The following is an 18923-nucleotide window of genomic DNA, read 5'->3' as shown; positions in this document are numbered from 1 at the left end:
TTTCTTCTTATTATTGTTCTTCTTCTTCTAAATGTTCTACTTCTTCTTCCAGTGAAGACAAAACCTTTATGACGCGGCTCTTGGACACATTTTTCTTGTTTTTTTTTTTTCTGGTGAATCTTTCTGGTGAATGAATCATTCGGTGAATGAAGGCTAAATTTTTACAGAATTTTGTTTTCACTTTTTAGCTTTACCCGTTAAACGATTATTAATGTATATAATTATATATTTTTATGTTACTTTTTTTGCGTTTTCACATCAAAACTGTCACGTTCAGTGAGGACGACCCCACGTGCTTTGCTAACCTGACCTCAGCGTCTGTCGGTGGGCGTCTTCCCGGTGTGTGCACGTGATGTGAGTTCTACGTTCTGATTGGTCAAAGCGCAGATTGGACGGGACGTCGTGAGGTGAGGCCGATGTGGTGATGTTTATCCTTGCATTATGAGGGACGGTGTGCGTGCGGTTGTCTCACAGACATGTTAAGTGTGAGTGTGTTGTTTTCGTGATCTTAATCCGACGTGCTATAACCATTAGGAATGTGTAGTAAAGCTCGAGGTAAACCGATATCAACATGTGAGACTGTGTTGTTGTATAGAACACACCGTGTGGACGCAGTTGAGGTGGTGGCTTTCCTCATGTGGATCCACCAAGGGGCCCACCGCTTTGGAGGGGTTCGACCCTTGAACCCGGCTGAAGATCTCGTCTTGGCAGTCAGAAAATTGGTCACTGATGGATTATGTTATTTATTCGGATGCAGCTTGTGGCTGCTTGTCTGCATCATTTTCTGTGCTGCTGATGCAGTGCCCCTGTCACCAGCACGCTGGTACTTATTTTTCCCAAACTCGGAAGGATGACAGGTTGAGTCAACCCTCCCTGGTGGTGCTTGGTGGTGGTCGTATGCCAGCTTAGCTGTGCCGGGGTAGCTATCATTTCTTGAAGCGCAACTGTGTTGCTGATGCAGTGCCCCTCTGCCAGTACACACACTGGAACTGGTACTCATCTCGCCGACCTCGGAAGGATGACAGGCTGAGTCAACCCCCCTGGTGTATTAATTCAGCGGTCGACGGGGCTTTAACTCAGGACCTTAGGATCCCGAGCCGCCACCCTAACCACTATCCTAACCACTGAGCCAACACCAGGCTCAACCCTACCTGGTGTTGTCAACGGTCCGACAGGGGCTTCAACTCGAGACCCTTGGATCCCAATCCACCATCCTAACCACTGAGCCAACACCAGGCTCAACCCCACCTGGTGTGAAGTCGACGGTCCGACAGGGGCTTCAACTCGAGACCCTTGGATCCCAATCCACCATCCTAACCACTGAGCCAACACCAGGCTCAACCCCACCTGGTGTGAAGTCGACGGTCCGACAGGGGCTACAACTCGAGACCCTTGGATCCCAATCCACCATCCTAACCACTGAGCCAACACCAGGCTCAACCCCACCTGGTGTGAAGTCGACGGTCCGACAGGGGCTACAACTCGAGACCCTAGGATCTTAAGCCAAGTTCCTTCGCCGTTCAGGCAACACCAGGGCTTGACAAATCATTATTTATTACTTTCGGTGTACAACTATTTCAAGGGTTATGATTGAAAATGAAGTGCAGGGTGCTCTGCATTTTGTGGGTTTACAGCAACTTTTAAACATCAATGTAACACGTTAATAATATCCATTACTATTTAAATTGTTGTAATTGTGAATGCGAGTGTGATTGAGTGTGTTGGTAATGTAAATGAACCTTTCTTTTTGAATGTTGACCCAACTGTGTATTGTCACCCCGGTGTGTTTTGTATTCAGGGGAAACTCATCGATGTGTGCACCATCCATCAGATGGACTACACGTCAGATCGGAGGACGTGCCCGCCCGCACGGATAGATTGTGGACGTGAAAGATCCCACAGTCTTTGGTGAAGCGTAGGTTGATTGGCGTTGGAACCCCGAACCGATTCCAAATTGCTGCCACTTGCGGTCGAGCATCTGGTCTGGCCAGCCGGTTTGTGAAAGACTTGAACTCAAAACGTTCCCTGGCTGACCTCACAAGAAGGTGGGAATCATTTGATCATTTTGAAGAAGTTGCTAATATAAGGTATCGTCGTCAATTTTTTTTTGGTCATTATTTTGTTTTTGTAATTTAACTCGTAGATGCATCGTTGATCTGTCCCACGTATTTTTTTTTTGAATGGAAAGCTCTTTTAAGTGACTTCTATTGTGACAGCGTCTTACTTGAAATGATCAGTGTGTATGAATGTGTCAAACACTTGATGTATTTTCTCGGGTTCTGACTCGCAGACGCCACACTTTTGAAGTGATGATTGATTCTTACAGTTTTGTCGCATCTTGTAATTTGGAGATTTACGATGTACAATTATTTATGATCCAAATATTCGTGCCTCACAAGGATAAAACACAATTGCAAATAGTCCAATATCTCCACCCAATATCAAGTTATTTTAAAAAGTTGTTTTTGTTTAAAAAAAAAATAGGATTATATCGATATTTTTTTTGAAAGAGGATGAATCCCATTAAAAGTCCAACATAATAGCCAATTATGCAATAACGTTAGCTTGAAATTGTTGTCTGTTTCTGTTGACTTCTTTAGTTGGAAGAATTCCACAATTGAATGAAACGGCAGCAAACCAGAAGGGAACTCGGTGGAGCACATACCTCTGCCACGCAATTCCTGATCCACGACAACATATCGGGCCCAATACATTTTTTTTAATAAAAAATTCCCGCAACCGAATCTTGACACACACACACACACACACACACACACACACACACACACACACACACACACACACACACACACACACACACACACACACACACACACACACACACACACACACACACACACACACACACACACACACACACACACACACACACACACACACACACACACACACACACACACACACACACACACACACACATACACACATACACATACACATACACATACACATACACATACACATACACATACACATACACATACACATACACATAGACATACACATACACATACACATACACATACACATACACATACACATACACACACACCGTGTCCACCAAGTTTTATCTGAATCCGTCCACAACTTTTTGAGATATCGTGCTATATATCGATTTAGCCCTATCTCTCAATGGTGAAGAATCACTTAAAAATTCTAGTCAGATCCGGATCCAGATCTTCACCAAAATCTAATCAGTTCGTCCTTGTCACACACCCAACCTGTCCACAAAATTTCATCCGGATCCCTCCACAACTTTTTTGAGATATCCTGTACACAGACAAACAAAAATAGAAAGGGGTGAAAACACAACCTCCTTCCCCCTTCGGTGGCCGAGGTATTAACTGAGTATTGCTTCATCGTTTAAAAGGCGAGATTGATTGAGTTTTACCAATACGTTTGTTCCCTCTTCCTTGCTCACAGACATGGCTTGTTCCTTGGCCATTGACCCACATTCAAACTTTGATGCTTGGCTTGGGGCACAGGGAATGAAGCCTCACTTTGTCCAGGTGATGGCACAAGAGCTTGGGATCAGCAATTACGTTGAACTACTCGCTTGTGCAGAGCACACACAGGTGATGTCACAGCTCGTCATGTAATGGCTTTGTTTCTTTTGTGATTGTTCACTTGTTACCCTAACCAGAGCAGAGGGTATTGCATTTGGGTTCATTTGTCTGTGTATGTTTGTCCACCCATAACATGCCAATGTAGACTACAATTTTTGCACCTTATCTTTCTCTTTTTTTTTTTTTTCAACTGAGTATCTCTATAAAGTATTAGAATGCGAGTCCATCTTTAAAATACGTACGATAAAACCACACAGAACAATTCCTGGTGAGGGTCTGCAATCTTTGACTGCTCTTTCTAGTTTTGTTTGTTAACCTCTGCCATCGAAGATGGACGGAGGTTACTGTTTTCACCCCTGTCTGTTTGTTGTCTTGCCAAAACGAAGTTTTTGCAAGATATGTGAGTCGGCTTGTATGTTTTTTTTTTTGTTTGTTTGTCTGTAATCACGTATAAAAAATTCTACAGAGCACAGTTATCATTGGAAATTTTTGTAACTTCGCATATCAAAGGCCTATAGAGGTGCCTTTCAGTGCACAAAATTTTGAAGGTCAAGGTCAAAGGTCAAGGTCACTTTGGCGCAAATCAGGGGAGTCGATGAAACCCTTATTTTTTGAGTAATTTTGATCGAATCATCTTCAAACTTCATGGGAATATAGTTCATGGTCTGGCGCTCAGCTGATTAATTTTTGGTGGCGATTGGCCTTGACCTTCATGTGTTTTTTTTTTGTTTGTTTTTTTTTGTCTGTAATCACATATAAATCACTCTGCAGAGCACAGTTATCATTGGAAATTTTTGTAACTTCGCATATCAGAGGCCTATAGAGGTCCCTTTCAGCGCATAAAATTTTGAAGGTCAAGGTCAAAGGTCAAGGTCACTTTGTCGCAAATCAGGGGAGTCGACGAAACCCTTATTTTTAAAGTAATTTTGATCGAATCGTCTTCAACCTTCATGGGAATATAGTTCATGGTCTGGCGCTCAACTGATTAATTTTTGGTGGCGATTGGCCTTGACCTTCATGGTTAGCGCCTCAGGTCAAACATATTTGACCCCAAGGTCAAATTTTCAAGTTTTAGGAACCATATCGTGTAGTACCTCAAATTGAACACCTCGATGAGTGCTTTCTAGATATGTCAAGCTTGAGACATTATGACGTCATTTGGTGACGTTATGAGGCAAACGCATATTTTTCATGGTTACTCTGTAGAACGATTCTCATCGGAATCTCTCGTAGGCAGGTATTCCTCAAGGAGTCGCTCCTGGTGGATAGCAGCTCTGTTCACCTCAGTGTGACCTTAAAGAAGTCACACGTGGTCACCTTTTGGCAAGATACGGGTCACCCTGCGGGTGATTTTTTTTAAAAGTGATTCTTCACCATTGAGAGATCGGGCCAAAACTGATATATAGCATGATATCTCAAAAGGTTGTGGACAGATTCGGATGAAACTTGGTGGATGGGTTGTCATGTGACAAAGATTTTTAAGTGATTCTTCACCATTGAGAGGTGGGGCCAAAAACCATATAAAGCATGATATTTCAAAAAATTGTGGATGACGGATTCGGATGAAACTTGGTGGACATGCTGGGTGTGTGACGAGGAAGAATTAATTAAATTTTGGTGATCCGAATCTGGATCCGGATTCGAGAATTTTTCGGGTGATTCTTCATCAAACGAAGCCTGGTGTTGGCTTAGTGGTTAGGGTGGCGGCTTGGGATCCAAGGGTCCTGAGTTCAAGCCCCGTTGGCTGCTGAATTAACACCAGGGGGTTGACTCAGCCTGTCATCCTTCCGAGGTCGGCGAAATGAGTGCCAGTGTACTGGTCCCGGTGTATGCCCCGGTTAGAATAGGTGTACCATATCCCTGTGTGTCGTAAGAGGCGACCAGGGTTGGCGTCAGGAAGGGCATCCGGCCATAAAACATTGCCGCAAGAAAAAGCCAAACCCCTGCACAGCAGGGAAAAATGGCTGTAAAAACGGTCATTTTATTCTTCACCAAACATGAGAGATGGGGCCAAAAACTATGTATCGCATTTATCTCTAAAAGATGTGGACGACTTGTGACAAAATGAGCTGCAAGAGTTGTTTCGTTGACAAGAACAAGCCGAATTGAATCAGATCCGACCTATCAGTGGCAGACAAAATGTAAACTATTCAGCCTGGTAGACGTATGTTTTCTACTGAGTGCCATTCCTTTTCGCCAAGTTGTCACTGAGTGATTTTTTTTTGGCTGCTCTTAGAGCACCTTTATTCTGGACATTTCCATCTGTCTGTCTGTCCGCGAAACTTTGGTCAAGCCTAGAGGCTAAACCACTCGACCGATTCCAATGAAATTTGGGAGGTCGGACCAATATTTCTGCGAATCATGTGCTTTCAAATATGGGACCCCGGGTCCTAGCAACGGCATAGCAACGGCCCTATAAAGTGGTCAAAAAAATCGAAAAAAATCAGAAAAAAAATCTAAGCTTAGAGTTCTGTGCGCAATCTATCGAGCTCCCTTCATGCCAATTTTTCAGCCCGAACAAAAACTATTTGTAGGAGGAGGTAGGTTTTGGGCGAGTACATGTCGAACATTTCAGAAACGGTTAATTGCGAATATCTCTAAGAGAAAGAGTCTGATTTTGATGAAACTTGGGTGAGATGTGTACAATGTGGCGAGCATGTACACAAAAATGAATGGTTGCTATGCACACCTCCGTTGCTTAGCAACAGCTAAAATACTTTATCGTACATCGTACACTCATTGTGGACTGTACAAAAAAATCAATACCTCTGAAAATGGACCTCCGAGGGGCCTATTTTTTTTGTGCCCAAGGAGAATGTCTTACAGCATCATATAAAAAAAATAAAATCTTTAGCGAATAGATAAATGGAATTACCAGGGCTGCCATTTGTTAGAGCCTCTTTGGAAACATACCTGAAATTTCACAAGGCGGGTTTCTGGGCGCAAACTAAGAGGGCTGTGATAATCATATTTATTGTGCTAAATTGATTGATAGCATGTACATGAATATCGGCTAGTCGCGTCGGCCAGCTTTCCATCTGGAGCGAGGAGCCTTGTCGCCTACCGGCTTGTTCATTTGTTTGTTTGTCTGCATAGAACTTTTGTGTTTTTCTCCACAACCGCTTGTTGGATTGAAACAAAATTTTCTCCATTGGTGCGACTACTCATGTAGAATGTTTTAATGATAATTATAACGTCATACATCATGTAGTATGGCAGCCATATTGGAAAAATTGAAAAACTTTGAACCGCTGTATCTCTGAAACCTCACCACGGAAAAAAATTGATATTTGGCACACAGCAAGTACTCCTCATGGGGAATGTGATTTTTTTATGACCTCATAGGTGCCGTCGTTATGACATCATAATTTCATATGTAGAACACCACATCCGATCATTATGAAAAATTTTGAGTCATCTCGTGATAAAATTGTCCACAGAAAAAAGAATTCATGACATTGGTCATGTGATTTGGCAGCCATATTGGTTAAAATAAAAAAAAAAATAAAAAACCTTCAAAGATCTTCTTCTCTGAAGTGGCTGAACAGATCGAGGCGAAACTTATGACCGCCTGTCCATGAGGAAGAAAAATTTCACACACGCATGATGTCATTGGTCATATGGTTTGGCAGCCATATTGGATTTACCCTAAAAACTATAAAAGATCTTCTCCAGAACAGCTGGAAAAATCTAGGGTAAACTTCATGCAAGTGTTCCCCAAGCCATGGTTGAACAAGTGTGTTAAGGAATAATTGATAGGTCACAAGGTTTGTCAGCCATATTGGATTGAAATCGAATATTAAATAATGTTTTCTCTGGAACTGCTTCATCAACTGATATGAAACTTCAGATTTATGATCGAGTAGAAATGGGGAATACATGTTTTAAATTTCAACTTGATCGGACACATGGTTTGGCAGCCATATTGGATTTATCCTCAAAGCTATAAAAAATACACGACTCGAAATAAGTCCTGGCGTGGGTCTGCAATATCTGATTGCTCTTTTTCTTGCTGTTATTGTTATTGACAGATTCGTGCTGAGCTGTATGCTGAGGCACGCCGCCGCCTCCCCTTTGCGATGTATGCACTGCTCCGCCGTGTCGTGGCCATCGCGACCGGCTTTTCCACCCCCGAATGCTCGGTGCAAGGACCGGACTCCCGAGGCCTTTTGGAAGCCATCCTTGCCACGCTGAGTGGATTGAGTCGTGAGCTCATCAGTTCACTGCAGAGGTTCAGCGCACTTGGACCAGCAGATGCCGAGATAAAGGTCACGGAGATTGCCGAGGATGTGAAACGCACTGGGCAGCAATTTACGGAAGGTACGTGGCAATGTGAAAAGAATAGTTGGGACTTGGTAAACCGGTGAAAATGTTGAAGGGGATGGTATGAGTACATGAAAATAATTCTGGGCTGGAAAGTCGTGAAAATGAAAGTTTCCTTTGTCGATACTTCATGTGTTGTTTTGTTTATTTTCATGATCACATGAGTCATTAAATGCAGACCGAGAATTGTACAAGCTTTGCATTGGAAGTCACACCAGTCACGATTTCCTGCCACCTCTTCCTTATTTCCTGCCAGCTCCCTCTACTCATTCACCTGTGGTGCAAAGAACTCCTGCGGAGGTGATGGATGTTGGAGCTGAGGAAAAGGTACCTGGGAGATTTGAGTTAACCCCGGACAATGTGGAGCACGTGAACCTCATACCAGTTCCTGCTGTGGAGATGACGAATCTCCTTCCTGCACCCGTTGATAATGGATATGGTGGGTGAGAGGAGCCATTATGGCTAGCAACAGCCATGACAGCAATATGTAAACTACAGGTGTAATTTTACCTTGTGCTTATTTTACTTTAAATAGCACTTTCGGCTTTTCTTTTCTCAATCACTAGAATAGGAAAACATGTTGATGATGGAATAATTTGTCATAAAATACTTGCTATGTTTTTGTTTTAAGTCCAGGCATTTTATCATATGCTAAGACGCATGATTGTGTTTAATATTTTCTACCAGCAAAGGTACCCGGCGATGCTGGGCAACGCAGGATCCCTCTTCCCACCCCTTCCCTTGCCTTCAGACTCCCACCCCACCCCTTCCGGTCCCTCCTCGCACCCCTCCCTCATCCTCTCATTTCACCACCCCACCCTCCTTCCCTCACTCTGGATTCCCACACCATGCCTTCCTCCTCTCCCCCTGCCTCCTCTGGCCTCCCACCTCTTCCCTGTGACAGGTCGTGGCTCGTGTGTTTTAAAGTTATGATTTGTGAGAAAATGACTAGGTTTAAAAGCCCGAGTCAGGTGTGTCATGATAATAAGTAGAAGGGCACTCTTTGGCGTCGTGACGTTACCAGATATGCCTCCGCATTATAACATCATTATACCTACTTGTACCTAGTTTGATTGAAATCCCTGAACCCAGATTCAAAATATTAAATAATTCTGGCTGCCAGACCATGTGTCTGATGTGGTTGAGATTTCACACAATATATTCCCCATGACTACCAGATCATAACTTTGACGTTTCACTTCGGTTGATGAAGTGGTTCAAGATAAATAATTTTTTTTTAAAGATTTTTGTTCAATCCAATGTGTCTGCCAGACCATGTGGCCTGTTAATTATTCATGAACACCCTGGTATCCCCAAGGTTTGGGAAACGTGTGGGTGAAGTTTCCCCTCGATCTGTCAAGCCGTTCTGGAGATTTTTAAAGGTTTGTGGGTAAATCTAATATGGCTGCCAAACCATGTGACCTACGATGTCATAGCTGAAGTTTTGTTCCTCAATGATAGGTGATCATACCTGTAAAGTTTTGCCTCGATCTGTTCAGCCTTTTCAGAGCAGAAGATTTTTGAAGGTTTTTATGTTAAAAACAGTACGGCTGTCGAACCACATGACCAATGACATCATCATTTCCCCCCCCCACCCCCCAATACAATGTTGCACCCGATGACTCTAAATAATTTTCATACTCGCTGGATAAAGCGTTCAACATATGCAATTATGACGTCATAAGTGGCTTCATTATGACATCATCAAAACACCCTTTGTTTCCCTTGGAGAGTACTTCACATGTGCCAAGTTTCAATTTTTCCAGGGAGCAGTTTCGGAAATGCAGAGGTCCATAGTTTTTACTTTTTTCCATCATGGCTGCCACACCACGTGACCTATGATGTCATAATTATCATTAAATAATGCTACATGAGTAGTCACACCTAATGGTGAAAATTTCGTGCCAATGGGATAAGCGGTTGCAGAGAAAACAGAGAAAATTAGCATGGATGTATGTACGCACGCACGCACGTACGGACAGACGACCTGAAAAACATAATGTCACTGGTGACTTCCTCAGCGGATGCATAAAAATAGGGGCAATACCTCTGATCACTCACCTGGTAAAATATAGATACTGAGGACGAAGTCAATGTGGGACGTGAAAGTTCTGGTAAAGTTTCATTAAAATTGTATGTGTATTTGTGGACAGATGGACGGATAGACAGACAGACAGATATACGATGCACCATCCCATAAGCTCCCTGGATCTACATTCCAGGTTAGTTAAAAATGTGATCCCATAAAGTTTCGTAGTGATGAACCTTGAGAGCTCAGAGGAGTAGCTTCACAAATAAACAAATGTCTCATTCTCTTTTTCTGGAGAAGACTTTTATATAGAAGATAACATTTCTCCAAACTCCTAATTAAATCAAATAACATCTGACATTAAAGTAGATCACACAAAAACGTGAAACGATTCAAACTCAGGCTGGACAGCTTACAGTGTGTGTGTGTGTGTGTGTGTGTGTGTGTGTGTGTGTGTGTGTGTGTGTGTGTGTGTGTGTGTGTGTGTGTGTGTGTGTGTGTGTGTGTGTGTGTGTGTGTGTGTCTGTGTGTGTGTGTGTGTGTGTGTGTGTGTGTGTGTGTGTGTGTGTGTGTGTGTGTGTGTGTGTGTGTGTGTGTGTGTGTGTGTGTGTGTGTGTGTGTGTACATTTTGGCCATCCTGCCGTGGTGTGGGCATTCATAGCTTTGTTATCGCCACTTGAAAACATTTTTCAATTCTCTCTTGAACTTGTAGTTTACTTGTCCCGTTGTTTAACTCATTCTTATCCTCTGATTTGTTTTGCTTTTCGAACTCTGTTGATGTCCCATGGAGAACTGAGCCGTGGTCGCGATGCCCACTGCTCACGCCGCGGGAGGTTTCGCCTGCTTAATTATATTCGTTGTACTCATTGAAGTTACATTTTGGGAAAAACAGAACACTCAAAAAAGTTTTTTTTGTTTAATGCTTTGGCAATTTCACATTTTCTTGTGTAAATGTGGAGAAGGAAGGTGCACCGCCTTGTTTAAAGTTTATACGAATCACACTCAGTTATAAGAATCGGTAATTTCTTTACATTTTAAGTTTTCACTCCAGAGTTCGACACTTATTTAGTCTGAGAGATCTGATCCTCAAATCCAAAAATCACATGTTGATTTATATAATTTAATCAGTCCGTGAGAGTATATCTATCGTGTTTTCAAGGAAAGACATTTTTAGTAGGCCGAATCAAAATGGTGATAAGACCCCTGGCAAAGTGAATTTAGGCTGATCAAGGATAAGTCTTTCATGAAGGTGAAGGTAAGCCGTTAATTATCTTCAAAAGGGGTGTTTAAATTTACCCAAACACCCTATTTTCATTCATGCACTCCCTCGGAGGTCCCTTCGTATGCATGCAAAGTTTCAGGCTGCTAGGTCTCATGGTTTTGGAATTGCACACATACACTTTCCATATACACATACACATACACATACACACACTGACTGACATTTATTGTTATTTATAGATTTGGTTTTGATGAAATGCCATCACATTAACCTATTTGCTCCGTTGTTTTTCACCAGGTAAATGTGACACAATTGGCTACACTTCTCACGGCACCATCTGCATGGCTAATCAACTTCCTTCACCATCAGTGAAAGAGCCTGGTTCTGCTGATGAGGGTACTGAGAGAATAAAACTTGAAGAGGATGATGAAACTTCATGTAAGAACCTTTTTACTCCTATTTAGCTATTGCATTGCTTGCCTTGGCACCAAGTTCCTTCTGATCGCTCAACTGTCTCGTCGTCAGCATGCAGCCATGGCTGCTGGTTCCATCATACCTGAGAGAATGGCTCTGCCGTTGATGCAATGCTCCCTCCCCCACCCCCACCCCTGTAGATTAGCATTTGAAATTTGATCAGGTTACCGGTGATAACTTACTTCTTCATTGAAACACTCTTTGTGGATCTTTTTAATGTCCGATCTGTGTACCTTTTAACACAAGTACATCATATCCTAGCTCATGATATAAAATGAGGCATGCTCTATTTGTGTCGTCTAATAATTGTTGAATCGAAAATGGCTCAGTCGATCTCTACCCAATTTTGCATACCTACTGGGGGTACCCAGGGTCATGTCATGGGCTGAAAATACCCCCTCGACCCCTCCCCTTCCGACGAGTGTGGGGAGACAAGTTGCGATTTTCACCTTTTCACTTTGTGCAGTGCAAGTTATTTATTGACCTCTGCTGGCAAGAGTGTGGATTACTCGCAACAGCACAAAATATATTTGCCCCACCTCCCCCACAATCCACTCCAAGCCACTCTCGGAGGTGAAGTTGTTTCGAGCTTCATTAAAATAAGGGAGTTCTCTGTACGTGTGCACATCTGATCATTATGGAATCAAAAATGACTGGGCCCTCTGGGGGTACAACTTGCAATTTCACCTGGATGTGTTGACGAGTACAAGTGGTTTAACCACAGATCCATGCCTCAGGGTATTCACACCATATTTTGCTTTTGGGTATTATTGGTATTGGCAAATTCCATACAATTTGTTCAATGTGACGAGCACTTCAATTAACTTTAGTGTATGTAGTTCCTGTATCGAAGCAGAAATGATTTGTCATTCTCATCCAAGCACTTGCTTCATGCGGCTTTAACTCTCGGTTCAAATCCCATGTGTTGTTTCACCATATCTTGTGCTGGATTTACTTCCTTGGTGGTTATAAGTTAATGAGTCACATTGATACTTCCTCTCTCTTTTTATTTTTTGGCTTTTTGTCATTTTAAAAATTATTATTGTACTGTATTTAGTTTCGCCCTGGCAGTGTCCATATTAGGTCATGTGGAGTGTCTTCTTTGTTGATTTGCACTGCTCATTGCATAGAACCACATCTTGTTGATGTCAATGCATGCCTTTTGAAAATTGTATGACTGCTTTGTGTTTGCCATGAATTTCTTTGGAGGAAGCATGGAGGATTTTTGCGAATTATTTTTACCTCCGCCACTGAAGGTGAATGGGGGTTATGTTTTCACCCCTATTTGTCTGTCTGTTGTGTTTGTCTGTCTGTGAGCAAAACTTGGTGGACAGATTCGGACAAAACTTGGTGGACAGCTTGGGTGTGTGACAAGGACGAATCAATTTGATTGTGGTGAAGATCCGAATCCAGATCCACGCACGAGAATTAAAAAAAATTTTTTTATGCCTCCGCGATGAAGTTGTCTATCTTAAAAACTTATGGACTGATTTAGACGAAACTTTGTGGGCCGGTTGGATGTCTGTCTTGGACGAATCTATTTGATTTTGTTGATGATCTGAATCCAGATACGGATACGAGAATTTATATATATATATATATATATATATATATATATATATTTTTTTTTTTAAGTGATTCTTCACCAATGAGAGATGGGGCCAAAAACGATAAACTGTGCAGTTATTATTGAATCGTTGTGGATGGATGATATTTACCCTCGCCGAAGGATTCGGAGAGGATATTGCATTTGGGTCCGTTTCTTTGTTACTTGGCAAAAAAAAAAGTTAATCAATTTTGTTTTTTCATTCCTCAAAAAAAAACATTACTCAATTTTCATCCGAATGACTTGAAATTTGAAGACAATTTTTACGTCAGGTCACTGAATTCAACTACCAATTAATTTTAAGGTTAATACAGGCTTAATTTCTAAAATTGATAGATTTGGGCAAAAAACTAAATATATCACTATATCTCAAAAAGTTGTGGACGAGTTATGACAAAACAAGCTGTAGGAGTTGAATAGGTGGCAAGAACAAGCGGATTGGGTTTTTTTTTTCGGATCCAGCCCATCAGTGGGATACAAAACGTGAACTGTTCCACCTGGCAGAGGTATGCACTCTACCGAGTGCCATTCTACATTGTGCTGTTTTGCCAAGTTGTCACTCAATGAATGATTTTTCATTTGTCTGTCTGTCTGTCTGTTTGTTTGTTTGTTTGTCCGCACAGACCTTTAGTGTTTTTCTCCATAACTGCTTGTTGGATTGAGACAAAATTGTCACCGTTGGTGCGACTACTCATGTAGAATGTTTTATTGATAATTATGACATCATAGGTCACGTGGTGTGGTAGCCATATTGGAAAACGGGAACATTTTTGGACCTCTGTTTCTCTGAAACCATACCAAGGAAAAATTTTAAACTTGGCAAGTACTCATGGGAATGAGTTTTTTTTTTGATGATGTCACAGGTGCCCTCATTATGACATCATAATTGCATATGTAGAATGCCGCATCTGATCAGCATGAACATTTTTGAGGGTCATCGAGGAATAAAATGGTCCACAGAAAAAAATATTGTAAAAAAAAAAAATAATAAAAAAAAAACCTTCAAAAATCTTCTTCTCTGAAACGGCTCAACGGATCGAGGCGAAACTTTACACGTATGACCTCCTGTCCATGAAGAACAAAAGGTTCACACATATGATTATATCATTGGTCACATGGTTTGACACCCATATTGGATTTACCCTAAAACCTATAAAATCTTCTTCTCCAGAATGGCTGGACAAATCGAGGGGAAACTTCACACAAGTGTTTCCCTAGCCATGGGTGTAAAGTACTCATTGGGAATGTGTAGTGTTTTTATGATGTCATCGATGCTTGTCTTCGTTATGATGTCATAATTGCATATGTAGAATGCTACATTTGATCAGTATAAACATTTTTGAGTGTCATCTTGGGATAAAATGGTCCCCAATTTTTTTTTTGATGATGTCATCGGTCACATGATTTGGCAGCCATTTTTTGTTATTTTAACCCTCACAAAATCTTCTCTGAAATGGCTGAAAAGATCGAGGCAAAACTTTACACATATGACCGCCTATCCATGAGGAACAAGAGACTCGTATGACATCATAGGTCACATGGTTTGGCAGTCGTATTGGGTTTACCTGAAAACCTATAAAATACACCACTCAAAGTCCTGGCGAGGGGTTGCGATCTCTGATTGCTCTTTTTCTTGTTCAACATGCAAATGGATTTAGACGAAACTTGGTGGATGCATTTAGTAGGTGACAAGAACAAGCCGATTATCCCCTCGCTTTTAGAAAAATAATTTAGGGATGTTCTGTCTGTCTTTCTGCCCTTCCTCATGCTATCTCTTCCAAAACGGTTGTGCATAAATTCACCATACTTGGTCGTTATGACACAACATGGCGAGAATGTGTGAGAGCGCAGTATCATTTTTGGCCCTGCCACCTGGGGCAGGATCAAAAGTTCAAATATCAAAAAATGCAATGACGAGCACATTTTAAAATATGTTTAAACAAAACTTTGTATATGCAATCAACATTGCAGTACGGACAAAATATGTAACAAGATTTTGGATTCGACCCACCAAGTCCATGCCCAAAGTCATATATTTTATGGTCACGGGTCAAAAGAGAAAGTTAAATTTCACTTAAAATTTGAAATCGGGTCGTTTTTGGTGGAACTTTTCGCCATTTTTCAACTTTGCTTTTGGTCGGAAGCGTAGGGATTTGCGATGACGTGCCGTCGACTTCACTCCCGGGAGATTTTGCTGATCGGATGCAGATCCGGCCTACCAATTGGATACAAAATGTAAAATGCTCAGCCTGGCATGTTTTAGTCACACTTTTATATATTTTTTTGCTCCATTTTATTGTGACTAGCCAATGTACTTATGTATGACATCGAGAAAATTAGGACAAGGGGCGAGTGTATTCAAGTATACATACTTGGTGGTGGAGTTTTCTCAGCAATTGTTCAATGCTGAAATTCTGTGCGATTATATTGTCAACCCTAAACCTGTTATACACAGCGGTTCACATAACTGGTACTCAGGTACTCATGCGTGCATAAAAAAACTAAACGGTACTCATGCATGGTTAAACTAAATGGTTCTCAGGTACTTATGCATGGTTAAATAAAGTAAATGGTACTCAGGTACTTATGCGTGGCTAAAAATCAGAAATCTCCAAAGCGTACTCGAGCACAACAGAGGCTTTTGATGGAAGGTTTTCTCATCGAGTGTAGGTGAGATTCTTCCGTGATAATTCTGATATACTGCGATTTCAAAATTTAAGTGTACAAAATTAAGTTTATTTATTATAACAATATAGTTTATAAGCTATATTGTAAGTTTATAACTTTTAAGAGAGAGAAAAAAATAGATCGAAGGAGAACGCGCGAGCGAAGAGGAAGAAGAGGAGGCTCAGGAGAGTCCAGAACAAAAAAAAAAAGAGTGGTTTGTGAGTGTCGTCTGGAGTGAACGTTCTGAAAGACAACTTACAGAGGAGTGAGATGCATACAAAGCTGAGAGAAGCATTAAAAATCGGAGTGGTGATTGGGAAAGCAGACGAGTGCACTCGAAGCTGACGAATGTTTTTTTCGCTGGTACCCATTGGAGAACCTAATTTAAAAATATGGTATGAACCCCTGATTATATAGGATGTGATATCAACAATGTTCAAAGCAATCTGTGGGTGGGGGGAACAAAGGTTGCTGCCAAACAGTCATGTGGGCTCTAGAACAGTGGTGTATCCCAATGTTCCTTCTGAAGGAGAACATAAAATTATTTAAAATTCATGGGGGACTGTTTACACAATTTGATGACGCCGATGATCATTCTCATATTTTATAAACTGCTGTCATACAAGCAGGTAGGTATCGTATTAAACATATTGGACAGATAATTCTGGACAATCACTGGATTACTCTACATTATATGTGACATTGCAGAAGATTTTGAATTCTGTTAGATGTATGGAAATCATTCAAAAAGGTTAATGCAATGTGGACACCAAAGGACTTTATGCTTCATCAAAAGGCAACTTGTGTGGCAATTGCAAATATTACCGTCTGGGATTGTGCCCAATAGCCAAGGAGACTGTTTAGGCAGCACCAACTCTCTGCACAGAGTATGGTCCCAATCTCCTCTCCTCTCTCTCCTTCAGCCTCATCTTAGTGACTTCAGTCATTTTCTTGTCATCTTTGAATTGGCAAGTGTGCCTTCAAATGTTTAAATGGATAATCGTCACAGGTCCCGTTCCGGACTGTTATCCTTGCCTTCACACAGCAAATGCGACCACTTCAATCCTATCGAACATGGATTGGCAAGTTCTGAATTGTCTCGACTCTAGACTCGCTACCTTGCAATTTTCATCTCTTCAGACAACTCAAAGAAGATCTGGATAGCATGATGTTTACGTCGAATGATAATGCCAAATAATGAAATGATTGCTTATCCATCCCATATATTTCTACACGTGGCACCAAGTCACTACCATGTTGACACTTATGAGTACCTGTAGCAGGGAAATACCATGAGAGAAAGACAGACACAGAGACAGGTTTCAACTGAAATGTAATTTTTATTTTCTGGAATAAAAAGTCCTCCTCAACCTTGAACTATCCTTGTATATGAATTGAACGATGAAGGAACACACCATAATGCATAATAGATGAGATGAATCACCTGTTTGCACATCATATCCAGAGGAAGTTTTGTTAATTGGGAAATTTTAGGCTGAAGAAGCTGGTCCCATATTGAACCGAATGGATACACTTTTGTAGGCCATTCATCACAAGCAATAGCCATCTTAAGTGGAGTTTATTAACATAAATATTATCTTTTTTTTGGTGGAAGTTAGTATTGACCGTGAACATGATTTATTTTCCTTTTTCAGGCTGTGATGCATCCGCTCATCTGACACCGGCACCAACTGACGTCGGCCAAGTCTTTCATTGTCAGTCTGAATCTGCTTGGCCGATTGTTGCTCATGAACTGTCCCAACCATGCACTGGTTGCGAATCGTCAAACTCCGGAAAAACAGAACCTACCCCACAGGTTCCGTGTTTGGAGCAGGAAGATGGTTGCTTCAATTGGCAGCCGAGTGAGTATGAAAACAATGCTGGTGAGACTGGAATGTTCATGTGCAAGGAAACAGAGGTTTGGCCCAGCCGTGTTGGGCCAGAATCGTTGTCTGGCAAACCCCATTACTGCACCGAGTGTGGCCTGCGCTTTGCCTTCCGCAGCAAGCTGGAGGTGCACCGGCGCACTCACACGGGAGAACGTCCGTATGCTTGTGATATGTGTGGTATGACCTTTGCACAATCCTGCAACCTGCTTCGGCACAAACGCACGCACGCGGCACAACGACCATTTTTATGCTCGCGTTGTGGTCGGGGATTCATCCGCCGTGGACAGTTCCTGAGGCACTCGGCCAAGTGTGTGGCCTACAATGTCGTACTCTATCCTGGCTTCCATGATAAGAAAAGCCTCCTCACAAGGAAATGAGGATGTTTGCACCAGCGGTGAAACTCGTACCTGCATCGTTTTATTATTATTTTTTTTTAATGAAAAATTCGGATGAATAAATTTGTTACGTTGACGTTTGAGAAACCAAAGATTGTTGATTTGGATTAACCGTTATATGTGTGGGGGGGGGGAAGAAGTTGTATTTAATATTATTTCCTCAGCATCGTTTAAAACGGCCTGGAAATTATTGTCGTGTTGCTTCCAAGCAAATGAACAGGCAAGTTAAGACTTTATCTTCAAGTAATGGGGAAAAGCTTACAATTCCATCAAACACCCAGAGCAGGGGATTATTTAACTGTTCTGAAGTCAAAATACTTAAAATAATCCAAGACGCCAACTTGTTCTTCTTCAATATGGTGTACCTTGAATTTTATACACTTACTCCAAATGGCATTAATACTTGTTTGTGCCAATAAAATAGAGCTTTGCAGTTTGCTCCTTCAATCTCATCTTAATTGCTTCAGTCATTTTCTTGTCATCTGTGAATTGGCAGCCATGCAAATGGGTCTTCAAATGTTGAAACGGATAATAGTCACGGGTCCAGTTCCGGACTGTATGGGGAGGGGTTGGGGGATTGTTGGTGACCCAGCTGCTCAAAGCCACCAACAGTCATGTACATTCAATTTTGGTGACGATCCAAGTTCGGATCCGGATTCGAGAATTTTTTAAAAAGTGATTCTTCACCATTGAGTGATCGGGCCGAAATGATATACTGTATCGCACGATAG

At 41.6% G+C, this 18923-nt stretch overlaps 1 protein-coding gene across 2 annotated transcripts; it reads left to right on the top strand.

Annotated features, from left to right (window-relative positions):
* Positions 1 to 252: 252 nt before the first annotated feature.
* On the top strand, positions 253 to 18644 carry LOC147024139 (uncharacterized). 2 transcript variants are annotated; one of them, XM_085883748.1, is made up of 7 exons: positions 253 to 407; positions 1799 to 2045; positions 3445 to 3596; positions 7619 to 7907; positions 8167 to 8349; positions 11459 to 11599; positions 17564 to 18644. In XM_085883748.1, exons 3-7 carry the CDS (start codon positions 3447 to 3449, stop codon positions 18172 to 18174), a joined length of 1374 nt encoding a protein of 457 aa, XP_085739874.1. In that variant the 5' UTR covers positions 253 to 407; positions 1799 to 2045; positions 3445 to 3446; the 3' UTR covers positions 18175 to 18644. The 2 variants fall into 2 exon arrangements, with proteins under 2 accessions (XP_085739874.1, XP_085739873.1); XM_085883747.1 differs by having other exon boundaries at positions 396 to 485.
* Positions 18645 to 18923: the final 279 nt, after the last annotated feature.

The sequence above is a fragment of the Eptatretus burgeri genome, chromosome 6 (assembly GCF_056783735.1).
Source record: "Eptatretus burgeri isolate ZD-2024b chromosome 6, Ebu_testis_v1, whole genome shotgun sequence".
In the NCBI taxonomy this organism is placed as follows: Eukaryota; Metazoa; Chordata; class Myxini; order Myxiniformes; family Myxinidae; genus Eptatretus; species Eptatretus burgeri.
Note: the sequence above shows the minus strand (reverse complement) of the source record. Positions and strands in the feature narration are given on the sequence as shown.

Coding starts and splice junctions, on each gene's coding strand:
- LOC147024139 (XM_085883748.1), top strand. CDS start 3,447: ATGGCTTGTTCCTTGGCCATTGACCCACATTCAAACTTTGATGCTTGG. Junction 3,597..7,618: donor CTTGTGCAGAGCACACACAG/GTGATGTCACAG, acceptor TGTTATTGACAG/ATTCGTGCTGAGCTGTATGC. Junction 7,908..8,166: donor TGGGCAGCAATTTACGGAAG/GTACGTGGCAAT, acceptor ATTTCCTGCCAG/CTCCCTCTACTCATTCACCT.